At 36.5% G+C, this 12,841-nt stretch overlaps 2 protein-coding genes across 3 annotated transcripts; both read left to right on the top strand.

The window, feature by feature from the left end:
- The first annotated feature begins 1,466 nt into the window (after positions 1-1,466).
- LOC104699904 (VQ motif-containing protein 18) lies at positions 1,467-2,484 on the top strand. Its single transcript, XM_010415302.2, has one exon. It carries the CDS (start codon positions 1,528-1,530, stop codon positions 1,999-2,001), a length of 474 nt encoding a protein of 157 aa, XP_010413604.2. The 5' UTR covers positions 1,467-1,527; the 3' UTR covers positions 2,002-2,484.
- A 1,288-nt stretch (positions 2,485-3,772) lies between these two features.
- Positions 3,773-12,085, top strand: LOC104699903 (citrate synthase 5, mitochondrial-like). Of its 2 annotated transcripts, none has more exons than XM_087459173.1 (19): positions 3,773-3,834; positions 3,915-3,980; positions 4,061-4,102; positions 4,257-4,322; positions 4,420-4,485; positions 4,592-4,705; positions 9,733-9,796; positions 9,963-10,030; positions 10,125-10,177; positions 10,258-10,335; positions 10,423-10,551; positions 10,656-10,698; positions 10,836-10,922; positions 11,104-11,205; positions 11,358-11,465; positions 11,541-11,591; positions 11,667-11,740; positions 11,839-11,890; positions 11,993-12,085. In XM_087459173.1, exons 1-19 carry the CDS (start codon positions 3,784-3,786, stop codon positions 12,083-12,085), a joined length of 1,407 nt encoding a protein of 468 aa, XP_087315299.1. In that variant the 5' UTR covers positions 3,773-3,783. The 2 variants fall into 2 exon arrangements, with proteins under 2 accessions (XP_087315299.1, XP_019082508.1); XM_019226963.2 differs by having other exon boundaries at positions 9,948-10,030.
- The last annotated feature ends 756 nt before the right edge of the window (positions 12,086-12,841 follow it).

Here is a 12,841-nt window from a genome sequence, read left to right as displayed (position 1 = left end):
AAAGAAGAAAAAAGCTTAAAATATGAAACTAAGAGAATAGACTAAGCAGTAAAGAAGCGGAAAGATCGAGAGATCCCGACGTCGGCGAGCCGGAACTCTACCGGCGTCGGAGGAATATGATGATAGCGGTGTTTCGATTATCGTGTTTGAGAAAGAATTAGGGCGAATTCCCTTCTTTCGTTTTTGCTTTTCCTATTGTACTATAGGACTATAGCGAGATTTGTTTCTCTGGTATAAGAAGATATAAGTCAACAATCCCGCGTATCAACTTTAATTTAATGGCTGAAACAATATGACTTTTGTTTTTACAAAATAAGTATCTTTACAGCTAACACGCTTACAAATGTCACAACCGTTTAAACTTTTTATATAATAATCGAAACACGAGAATGTCAATCTATGTTCTATTTTTAGGAATTAAAATAGTTACATTTGACCTTTAAATCGGTTGATGCAACATTCAAGTAGTGAACAAACAAACTAAAAAAACTCGAATTGATGTAGGTATAATAATTCTTTTACTATAGTTTGGATAACCAAACTGTTTGACCTCTCCGTATGATTAGTGGCCACTGTTTCGGATAATTAAATCTAATCAGTAATTAAAACAGACAAAAAAGCCTTCCACGTGCGCTGTTGTATCACATATCACGTGCGACGAGTTTCTGTCGTGTCTGTTAAGTTTACTAGTAGGTCACATAGAATTTAATTCTTTTTTTTTCTTGGTTGTATTGTATGATTTGTATCTAATCTCTATGTAAACTTCTAATATCAACCAAAGACTGTTATATATAATTAATAATAAACGATGTTTTTTTTTTAAGGTAAATAAACGATGTTTTAGTGTAGACAAGAAACAATTACATATTTACCTTAACCAAGAAGAATGTTTTTATTTATTTAACATCTTCTATGTATAAAACTAGAAGAAACCCAATTTTCAGAAGCCATGTAAAGATTAAATATGCCGACAATTTAACAAATTTGTAAATAAACACAAAGTCAAATTCGCATCCAAAGGTTAAGTCGACGAGCTAAAGTCAACCCCACATAGTCATTAAATAAAACATTGCTCATGCCAGCTGCTCGTATGTATTTTTTTTACTTTTTTTTTATATATATAGCTAAATGATTTTATATATATCAGTTGGAAAATTAGAAAGAAAAAAAAACATTTCATTCCGATAGCGTAAAAGAAACAGATCATTCTCTTGGAAATTTACAGTTTATTTAAATCAAGTTGTTTGTTATGTGTGTAATGGAGGGCAGGTACAAAGCTATTTCGTCCTATATTTCTTATTATTTTCGTATTCAGTTTGTCCTTGAACAAATGCTTTTTTACTAATATTTTTGACCAACCAACAATAATATTGTATTTAATTACATACTTTATTATTTTATTTTATTTTGTCTATATATAGAGACATATAATCCACAACATACGCATATTATTTCTTGAAACAAAGCAAGAAACCTCAATCCAAAAACAACAACAAAAAACTAAATCTTCTTTCCTTTTTCGATTAAATGGTGAGAAATTCAATGAAGCCTGAGTACGATCTCGACCATCTTCCCCATCAAAGCTTTTACGGAGATTATTCAAAAACTTTGGTTCCCATGAACAAGAATTCCCAAATAATAACCAAGATCAAGCCTAAGATCCGTATCATCCATATATTTGCACCAGAGATCATCAACACCGATGTCAAGAACTTCCGTACACTCGTCCAAAGTCTGACCGGCAAACCGGAGATTACCAAAACCCGTTCTAAGAAAAAGATAAGCAAACCAAATTTCCAACCACCACCGCCCCTGCCTCAAGAATCCGACCAACAACATACGGTGGAGCTGGTCAACAGAATAATAGGGAGCAACGTAGTGAAGGAAGAATGGGGATCAAGTTCGAACGCCAATACTTACTTTGATTTAGATGGTCTGATCGATCTTGATGAAGACGACAACATATTCTCAAGTCGATGGTTTGATCTTCAACAACAATAAATAGCTCGGTCACACCTTACCCTAATATGTAAGGCTTCTATAAATCGTGAGTCCTATATGGGTTTTGATGATCTGATTATTTCTTCCATATGGGACATAACAAGGCAACATGGTTGACGAGGCATATATACATGGTTGAGACGACGATCGTCAATTCATCATATAGGTAGGAACATACGCATAACTTGTACATATACACATGTTTGGTTTTTTTCTTTGGAGCCCTTTGATTTAATTTGGTAGACTGACTTAATTTGCCAAAAAAAAAAGAGTGTAGTGATGAGTTTAACTTGGTAGACTGATTTTGCCAAGAGAAAGTAGGTTTGAGTTTTGATCTACGATCATGTAATAGCTCTACTCAAAATTGGTGTAACACGTTGTACTCACGCGTGCGTGTATTAATAATTCTTTGATGTATTTGTGATCGACTCTGGCGCTGCGCAAGTTTATATATAAAAACGCGAGAATGATAATTATCATTTTCTTTTGTTTGTTTGTTCATAAGTCATAATTTATAGATGAATAAACGAAATAGTAAAAAGATAAGTGATTCTTACATGACTCTAAAAGAGTATAGATTCTAATATACAAAATGAATTAAAGTTTTAATTACTTTAGAGATTAGTTCAAGGTTTCACACAAAACTTCGAGTACCAAAAATATGTATTTATATATACAACGTACGCTATTACGTTAAGAAAGGTAAAGCATCTCAATGAAAAAAAAAGGGTAAGCATCTATAAACCCATTTATCCTTCAGCATTTATATTAAAATTTGGAGGGAAATGTTAATCTTTTCCTTAAGCTTTTAATACGTTATGGTAACACGATTATAATGAGTTGTAGCGTTGCCAAAAAATAATTTTGGATGTCATATTTTACCATAACGTATTAAAAGCTTGGAGGGAAATGTTAATCTTTTCCTTAAGCTACATCCAAAAATTGTCATACGTAGCGTTGCCAAAAAATAATTTTGGATGTCATATTTTTCCAATCTTAATCATTGATATATTAGTTTATATTTGGATGACATAATGATAAATAGTGTCATATAATATGTAATGTTTTAGTAAGAACTATAGTAGTTACATTTATTATTGTTAACAGTTGTATTACATCATTCAACAGTATTTTCAAAGAATGGAAAAGGTTACTAATGAAGAATATCGAACCGCCCATTCGATCGACCAAAATATTATAATAACGAAGTTTATTTTTCTTGAATAATTTTATCCGATTGACAATTTTTAACATCGTTCAAAAAAATAAAATTATGTAAACCAAAAATATACGTATTATACAACCAATAATACTTTCATTTTTTTTTTTATTGAAGCAACAGACATATAATTTTTTTACCATGACCTTGTTTTTAGGCTTTAGAATCGTTACGGCTGCTTCGAATCTTGCGAGCCACGGACTTAACCGTATATAACCCGATCGGTTTTTGTGCACTGTAATCAATTGGTTTACTATTACGGTTTAGTAGAAAAAATGGGTGTTTTGGTTTACTTAAGTAGTATTTTGTAGTCTCTCTGATGAACACAGTCAGAGTCAGAGACGCTTGTTCATCACGTTGCAGTTGCAGATATATCTCAACATCTCTAAATATTTCGCTGAACGTTGAAAATTTCGAATCTCTGGTAAATTTATCTCCGCGCTCTTTCTCGTTCCTGTGTATCTCCTCTCTAATTTGGCCAATCTCGATCGCTTGGATATAGACCTAATTAACGAATCAATGTTTATGTGAAAAAACTGGTGACAGGTGTGAGTTTTAAAAGGATGGTGTTTTATCGCGGCGTATCAGCCATTTCAAGGCTTCGGTCACGAGCCGTGAGTAGATTTAGCTTCACCCTTTTTGTTTATGTTTTGTTTGATGTGAATCGATTGGTGATCAGATCTAGTATAAACAGGTGCAACAATCTTCACTTATTAGCAACTCCGTCAGATGGCTCCAGATGCAGAGCTCTTCTGAATTGGTTAGTTTTTAGGTTTTCACGTTCTCGTGTGTAGCATTTCAATATTTGGTGTTGATGTTGTTTAAATGATGGCAATGCAGGACTTGAAGTCGCAGATGCGAGAGCTAATTCCAGAACAACAGGTTAGCTTCTACATCATTGTCTTTAAAATTGAACTTGTATACTTCTGGTTCTAGTGAATGACATTGTTTCTAAGTTTAGGACATATTAAAGGCAGTGAAGTTCTTCTCTCTGTTCTAGTTATTGTCCTTTCTAATAAACAACTTGCAATTTCAGGACCGTTTGAAGAAACTGAAATCAGAACATGGAAAGGTTCAACTGGGGAACATCACTGTTGATAAGGTATGGATACTAATGTTTTTTATCCGCTCTGTTTGATTGTAAAGGCTTTCTCTTATAAAATATTTTGTACTCCCTTTTTCTTGTGGTATTTGTGAAGGTGCTTGGTGGAATGAGAGGGATGACTGGATTACTCTGGGAAACCTCATTGCTTGATGCTGATGAGGTATGGATATACTTTTTTTTGTTCATAAAGCTAACTGTTTGGTCAGTATCTTAACTAATGCTCTTCATGTTAAGAGTAATTGGAATGATCTTATCTTTTTTCACAGGGAATACGCTTTAGGGGCATGTCGATTCCTGAATGCCAGAAAGTATTACCTTCAGCTCAATCTGGAGAAGAGCCTTTGCCTGAGGGTCTTCTGTGGCTTCTGTTAACTGGAAAGGTTGAATCATCTCAACATTTTAGTATGGTTTACGGTTATGTACCATATGATTAAGTTTCTCTTTATGCATGAATGATCCTGAAATATAAATTTTCCTTCTTTTCGATATAGGTGCTGATGTGTCTGCATTTTATAGGGTTTTAACTATATTTTTTAGGATTGTTTTGAGTCTTTTCCTAGGTCCAAGTGTGCTTTTAGAGTCCTTTTAGTCTTTTGTGAGTCTTTACAGGTCCTAGGTGACTTTGGAAGGAATCTGAGCGTTTTGGGGATGAAAATATGCATCTGGAGCTTAATTGGTTGAAGACTGATCGAGCTAGAAGGCAGATGGAGTAAGAGCAGAAATACATTCCGGATCGACTGATCCTCGCGAGATCGACCAATCCCGTCCCCGACGCAATCTTTCCTTTTCTGATTTAAACCGACTTTTTAGGGATTTATTCTACTATTTAACCACGGGGCTCGACCCCTAGAAAGACAACTTTTACTCTACGCCGTTTTTGAGCACTTGTAAGTTTGGGAGAAGATCTCTTACCCTTTCTAACCTTTTGGAGAAGAATTCTGAACCCTTTTTACTTCTTTTGCAATTCAAACATGTTCTCTTCATATTTGATTTGTGATTGTTTCTGTTCGATGTCTGAGTAGTCTCTCTGTTGGGTTTCGGGTTTCAAAAGGGGGTTTTATGATTTATTGATTTAGGTTGTTAGATTTGGGATTGATCTCTTGTGTTCTTCATCTATTGTTGTTTTTATTGCTTAAACTAGATTAGCTACCTAGTTTATGATCTTAGGTTTAATTCATCTAGGCATCAAAAGTGTTGTTGAATTACTTGAAAGAACATAGGTGAGCAAGGTGATCCTCAGCCAACGACAGTTGAAGTTGGGGCACCTTGTGAACAAATCAAACTTGAACTTATTGCTTGCTAGGATTGTTTAGATTCAAACGACGGTTTAGGATTCATTCAATTTCTTGCATAGAAAACTAATGTTGCGACAGTAGGTTAGTTTTATATTTGAGATTTGAGTTCAAGAGCGGTTCCTAAAGCTATCCTAATCCATCACCCAATTTCGTGATCATAACCCTTGATTGATTCTCTGCGCCCAATACTTTCTCTTAAATTTACAAACTCTTATTTATTTTCTGTTTTAATTCTGTTATTTGCAAAACAAACTTCCTCTTTGCTTTAGCTATACTCGGTCTATATAATTTCATAGTGTATCGTTTGGTCTCTGTGGATTCGACCCTGAAGTGCTACGACGACACCACTAGATCGTGGTTGAGTGTGCTTTGGGTTATTGATTTAACTCTAGATCAATTTGGCGCCGTTGCCGGGGACCAAAACGATTGCCTTTGAGATTTTAGAATTGAGTATAGTCTAAGATTTATTTTTGTTTTTACTAATTATTTTTATTTTCTTTTTTTTTGTAGATAAAAAAAATGAAAAAAGTCTTTGGGGCCATGGATTACGATGACTGGCAGCAGGAAGAGGAGACCACATTTGATGAAGACATTCTAGATGAGCATTATGTGGAGCCACCGTTCGATGAGAGTGTTCTTACACCGGATCAAAAAGTTAAGTTGGATGAGCTTTACATGGAGCATCCAACAACGACAAGGAGGAACTTAGCAGCAATGATCCGGTTGAATCTCATCTCACATCGAGCAATACTTGAAGGGAGGGAGCCCACTTTCACAGAGATTAGGGAAGCCCATGCTTGCGAAAAGGTAATATATTGGGTTCCACCAAGCCAAATAGAAGGTACATGCGTTTCCACCCTTGAAATTCATGATTTTGAGGATATTCACATGCCATGCATTGAAGATGTGACTTCTAGTTTGGATACTCCATTGCTCATTGATGAATGCTATGATTTGATATGTGAGTCTCAACGGCTAGACATCTTAAGAGCAGAAAAACTTCCTAGGGATTATCATGAAATATGTTTTGATATTGAATATCATTATGCTTTGAATTCTCATGATCTCGAGTTTAAGTTTTCAATGCCTGATGTATCTAGCTCTCTTCTTGAAGAATCTTACCTAGGGTGTGTTCTTGATATTGATACAATTTTGCATGAAACAAAAGACCCTGAGGTTGATTATATGAATGAGGATATTGTGTTTTATGAAGTTAATGGTGATGAAGTTAATTATTTTGTGAAAACCTCGTTTGAACCTGAAATTGACTTTATTTTTCCATTAAATGCATTTGATCCTCATGAGCATCCAACCATCAAGGAATATTTCAAAGTATATGCTACATTTGTAGTAAACTTCCTAGATGTGAATTTTATTGTTTTGCCATGGATAATTGTGTGTTGCTTGACACATATTGTTTATTGCATTAACAAGAGAAGAACTAAAGGTCCATTGTCTCAGCCTTTTGATACTCATGATTAACATTTTGTGTTGAGCGGTCAAGCTATAGACCTTAAACAAGCGCTTATGGGAGGCAACCCATGGGGTTTGTGCTGGCTTACCTTTTTCTTTTTATTTGTCTTAGGATTTTGGTTTTGTTTTTAGGATTTAATACGGTGAAATCACATCTGGTGTTAAGTGTTTTCAGGAACAGGTTCCAAACGCAGAAGATGCGAATTTTTTTGTTCCAGGAGCTTCGGATCGATCGATCCTCCTTAAAGATTGACCGATCCCGTTGGTTTGCTGTGGGTATCTCCAAGTTCAATAATGTTGCAGATCGGTCGATCCCACCCTGAGATTGGTCGATTCCATCACAAACCTTGCCAACACCACTCCAACACCAGATGCGAGATCACCGGTTTTTGTTTCTTTTCCTTTCTTTTTCTTTTTCATTTTTCTTATTTTCTTTGTCGGAGGTCTCTTTTCCTTAGCTTTGCTTTCACACCGGGACGGTGTGAAGTAAGTCTGGGGGAGGGATGTCTCCAAGTTACTAATATCGTTTTCTTTGGCTGTTTCTTTTGATTTTTCTTTTGTTTGAGTCAGTTTGTCGTGTCTAAAAAAAAAAATTGGGAAACTATGATCATTTCTAGGAACCTTTTGCTTTGAACTAACACTCTTATGATTACTTTTGTACCTCTGATTTGGAATGAAGCTTGGAATGAACATGAGCAGTCTCAACACACCCCAAAAGACACTCGCCAAGGAGAACACTAAGTTGAACCAGAAGTTGTCTCTAGCTTTGACATGACTTAACCGGATTTAAATTCTTACCTTGGGGCTTGGTATACATTGGACATGACTCCTCCCTTCAAGCCTTACAGGACGTGCATCTCCTCACAAAGTATGCTTCCCCTCTTTCTTCCCTTCAGTACTCAGTAAAAAAAAAAAGAAAGAAGAAAAGGATATAGGTAATAAAAGAAGTGAACCGAGGGTTGTGCGTAAACCCGTGCATCTTTCGGAACCCATGGAAACCTGTCCACAAGAAAAGAGCAAAGGATTGATAAAAAAAAATAAAATGATACCCTAGAAAATTAGGGAGAAATCAATCCTTTGGAAGTGAGAAAAGAGAGAGGAAAGGGAGCATGAGAGGAGGTCTTGGGTGATAAGAGGTTGAAGGACTCAACAGTTCAATGATCGATACTCCCATGGTAAGACCGCACCTTTTTACTAATCTGATGTAGAGAGACAACGATGGGGAGACTGAAGGTTCTATAAGGCTGTGGAGATCAGAGTAGGGAGTGTTGATCCTAACCATGGGCAGAGTACAGTAAGTAGTTCTCGATTTGATGTTATGAAGAGTGTAGAGAAGAGGTTCCCAAGAATAATGTGAGTTTCCACTTTCAAACCTTTTCTCTGTTCTTGAGTTTCTGTCTGTTCTTGCTTGAGGACAAGCAAAGATTCAAGTCCGGGGGAATTGATGTGTCTGCATTTTATAGGGTTTTAACTATAGTTTTTAGGATTGTTTTGAGTCTTTTCCTAGGTCCAAGTGTGCTTTTAGAGTCCTTTTAGTCTTTTGTGAGTCTTTACAGGTCCTAGGTGACTTTGGAAGGAATCTGAGCGTTTTGGGGATGAAAATATGCATCTGGAGCTTAATTGGTTGAAGACTGATCGAGCTAGAAGGCAGATGGAGTAAGAGCAGAAATACATTCCGGATCGACTGATCCTCGCGAGATCGACCAATCCCGTCCCCGACGCAATCTTTCCTTTTCTGATTTAAACCGACTTTTTAGGGATTTATTCTACTATTTAACCACGGGGCTCGACCCCTAGAAAGACAACTTTTACTCTACGCCGTTTTTGAGCACTTGTAAGCTTGGGAGAAGATCTCTTACCCTTTCTAACCTTTTGGAGAAGAATTCTGAACCCTTTTTACTTCTTTTGCAATTCAAACATGTTCTCTTCATATTTGATTTGTGATTGTTTCTGTTCGATGTCTGAGTAGTCTCTCTGTTGGGTTTCGGGTTTCAAAAGGGGGTTTTATGATTTATTGATTTAGGTTGTTAGATTTGGGATTGATCTCTTGTGTTCTTCATCTATTGTTGTTTTTATTGCTTAAACTAGATTAGCTACCTAGTTTATGATCTTAGGTTTAATTCATCTAGGCATCAAAAGTGTTGTTGAATTACTTGAAAGAACATAGGTGAGCAAGGTGATCCTCAGCCAACGACAGTTGAAGTTGGGGCACCTTGTGAACAAATCAAACTTGAACTTATTGCTTGCTAGGATTGTTTAGATTCAAACGACGGTTTAGGATTCATTCAATTTCTTGCATAGAAAACTAATGTTGCGACAGTAGGTTAGTTTTATATTTGAGATTTGAGTTCAAGAGCGGTTCCTAAAGCTATCCTAATCCATCACCCAATTTCGTGATCATAACCCTTGATTGATTCTCTGCGCCCAATACTTTCTCTTAAATTTACAAACTCTTATTTATTTTCTGTTTTAATTCTGTTACTTGCAAAACAAACTTCCTCTTTGCTTTAGCTATACTCGGTCTATATAATTTCATAGTGTATCGTTTGGTCTCTGTGGATTCGACCCTGAAGTGCTATGACGACACCACTAGATCGTGGTTGAGTGTGCTTTGGGTTATTGATTTAACTCTAGATCAGGTGCCAAGTAAAGAGCAAGTTAATGCTTTGTCAAAAGAGTTGGCTCATCGTGCTGCTGTTCCAGGTTTGTAGTTCACCTCTAGGCTCTGTTTGTTTGTGATCTCAATTCATGAATCATAAATACTTAGCAACATACAAGCTGATGATAATTATAAACTGAAAGTTATGATTGTTGCAAACATAACTCTAGTTTATACTTGACTTTTACATTGCAGATTATGTTTACAAAGCTATAGATGCTCTGCCTTCGACATCTCATCCAATGACTCAATTTGCTAGCGGTGTTATGGCCCTTCAGGTGGGATGGCTCTGTTCTATACTAGATTGGTCTATGTAACTCTTAAAATTTACTAATTTTTGCGATGATCTTATCTTGTTGAATTGTTATTCAGGTTGAAAGTGAGTTTCAGAAAGCATATGAGCAGGGTGATGTTCATAAGTCAAAGTATAAATTTTCATGTTTCAGTTTGTTTCTTGATTGCCTTTTAGTAGCAGGCATCAGATAAACTGAGTTTTTCTTTGCAGGTTCTGGGAGCCAACCTATGAGGATGCCCTAAACTTGATTGCTCGTGTCCCTGTTGTAGCTTCATACGTTTATCGGAGGTAAGCTTTTATCTCCTTTCCCAATGCCTTCTTCGAGACTTGTTACTTATTACTCTTCTTGAATTAGCATTCTAATTAGCATTGTAGGATGTACAAGGATGGTAGCATCATTCCATTAGATGATTCTTTGGATTATGGTGCAAATTTTTCACACATGCTGGGATATGATAGTCCTCAGATGAAAGAGCTCATGAGGCTTTCTGTCACTATCCACAGGTTTCTTCTGGTTCTCTCTGTTTCAACATGTCTCAAAACATAATCAATAAGCTATAAGTTTTAATGTGTATTATGGTTTTTTTGTTCTACTTTTGTTGGTTTAGTGATCATGAAGGTGGAAATGTTAGTGCTCACGCTGGTCACCTGGTATGCCATCAAGTGAATATTATTTTGGTCTTGATGCATAATAGTGTTCCACTTTTAGTTTGTACATATATCAAATGTTTTGAATTTAATACATTTCTGATGGTTCTGTTTTTGGCTTTTGATGTTTCTTTATTAAGGTTGGGAGTGCACTTTCAGATCCATATCTTTCATTTGCAGCTGCGTTAAATGGTTTAGCTGGGCCACTCCATGGTTTGGCTAATCAGGTACCCATCTTAATATCTTATATATCTCCTAAATGATAATTCTCTTGTTCAAACCAACAAGTGTACGTAGCAGGGTTCCAAGAATGACTCTTGTAAGCAGCTAAATCTATAATGTTCAACTAAGAATTTTGAAATCTTAGTCTGTTTTGTTTTCTTTTTTTTTCCCATGGTCTTGTTGTAGGAAGTTTTGTTGTGGATCAAATCAGTTGTCGAGGAATGTGGAGAAAATATATCAAAGGAACAGCTGAAAGATTATGTTTGGAAAACGTTAAACAGTGGCAAGGTAAACAAATTCTGCTCTGCTTAGCCTTTTGAAGCTATTGTTTAGCTAACATGCTCTGACTTGAAAGCTAAGAGAATTAGACTATTTGTTTTGATTTTGTTGTTTTCCTGTGAATGTTGCCAGGAAACTTTAAATAAACATAAATCTTGCAGGTTGTTCCAGGATATGGCCATGGTGTTTTGCGTAAAACGGATCCAAGATATGTATGTCAAAGAGAGTTTGCCTTGAAGCATTTACCTGATGATCCTCTTTTTCAGCTGGTAACTTATTTAACCCCTTAAGCTTTGGTCATGCTCTTAAATTTTTACTGGCTCACATATTATTCAACTCGTTAGGTCTCAAAGCTTTATGAAGTGGTGCCTCCTATTCTAACTGAGCTGGGAAAGGTACTATTAACATTATCATTTTTGTGTGCTACCAGATTTCTGATTTTCTTATGGATCTTGAAATCGCTGTTACAGGTCAAGAATCCCTGGCCTAACGTTGATGCTCATAGCGGAGTGCTACTGAACTATTATGGTCTAACCGAAGCAAGGTAGGAACTGCATCGTTATCACTTAAGTGTGACTAACATTGGACCTTCTTCTGCTGAATCAATTGGTTGTAATAGAGTGACATTTCTTTCAAATATAGATATTACACTGTGCTTTTTGGCGTCTCAAGGAGTCTCGGCATCTGCTCACAGGTACATACATTCGCGCTATCGACAGTTCTCTCTTAATACAGATATCCATGGAAATAAACTCACACTCATCTTTATGATGCTGTCTTCTCTTTCTCGTTTCAGCTGATATGGGACCGGGCTCTTGGACTACCACTAGAGCGGCCAAAGAGCGTAAACATGGAGTGGCTCGATAACTTCATGCGCTCGAAACGCTAAGTTGATCCCTGAGTGTGGTTGGTCAAGGTTCTCTCTTTTATGAAACCAGCATTTGCTTCCATTTGAATGGGGTAGCTTTTGGCACTTTTAGAGAAACAAACGATTTTGAGTCTAAACTTTTTTCTTTAGAGTTTTCATTTTGGTTCTTCCGCTAAAAACAATAATGTCATAGAAGTGAAAGAAACGGTCTTTCTCAAATTGAGACACCACCGTAATATTTATCCTTGACTTTTATGTAGACAAGTCAACCTACTGGTCCGTCCAAGCCATCCATTGATTTGTTTTGATTGGTCCTCAATGAACTATCGCATAGTAAACTGAAAAGGCTTATAGAAGTCGCTGGATTCTGTTACCGACTTGTTAGAAACCAAGAGAAAAGGTTATTTAATTACGACGTAGAACTGATTGTTGGAACAGATCCTAGTCCTCTTCGTCATGGTCAGTCCAGTGGGCAGTGGTTCAAGACTAACATACAATTCCAACTCAGGTAGCTAACTGATGGTCATCCTTAAACAATCAAAATCATGTCGAGAAAGGAACTTTACTTCCTTGACGCTTACGGCATGCTCTTCTCTCGAAGACACAGAGTCTTGACATGACCGTGCAAGGATGACTAGTCTTGACACCTCCTAGTAAAAGCAACACGAGATTCTTGGTTTCAATATGAGTTCCATGTTAAGGCTCAGGACTTGATTCGTCATCGTTTGCGCTGGAGTCAATCTGTCCACGTTTTCTAGACTTCTTTGACCCGTCTCG

The sequence above is a fragment of the Camelina sativa genome, chromosome 7, assembly GCF_030686135.1.
Source record: "Camelina sativa cultivar CO46 ecotype springtype chromosome 7, ASM3068613v1".
NCBI classification, from domain to species: domain Eukaryota; kingdom Viridiplantae; phylum Streptophyta; class Magnoliopsida; order Brassicales; family Brassicaceae; genus Camelina; species Camelina sativa.
Note: the sequence above shows the minus strand (reverse complement) of the source record. Positions and strands in the feature narration are given on the sequence as shown.

Coding starts and splice junctions, on each gene's coding strand:
- LOC104699904 (XM_010415302.2), top strand. CDS start 1,528: ATGGTGAGAAATTCAATGAAGCCTGAGTACGATCTCGACCATCTTCCC.
- LOC104699903 (XM_019226963.2), top strand. CDS start 3,784: ATGGTGTTTTATCGCGGCGTATCAGCCATTTCAAGGCTTCGGTCACGA. Junction 3,835..3,914: donor CAAGGCTTCGGTCACGAGCC/GTGAGTAGATTT, acceptor TAGTATAAACAG/GTGCAACAATCTTCACTTAT. Junction 10,178..10,257: donor GGTGATGTTCATAAGTCAAA/GTATAAATTTTC, acceptor TTTTCTTTGCAG/GTTCTGGGAGCCAACCTATG.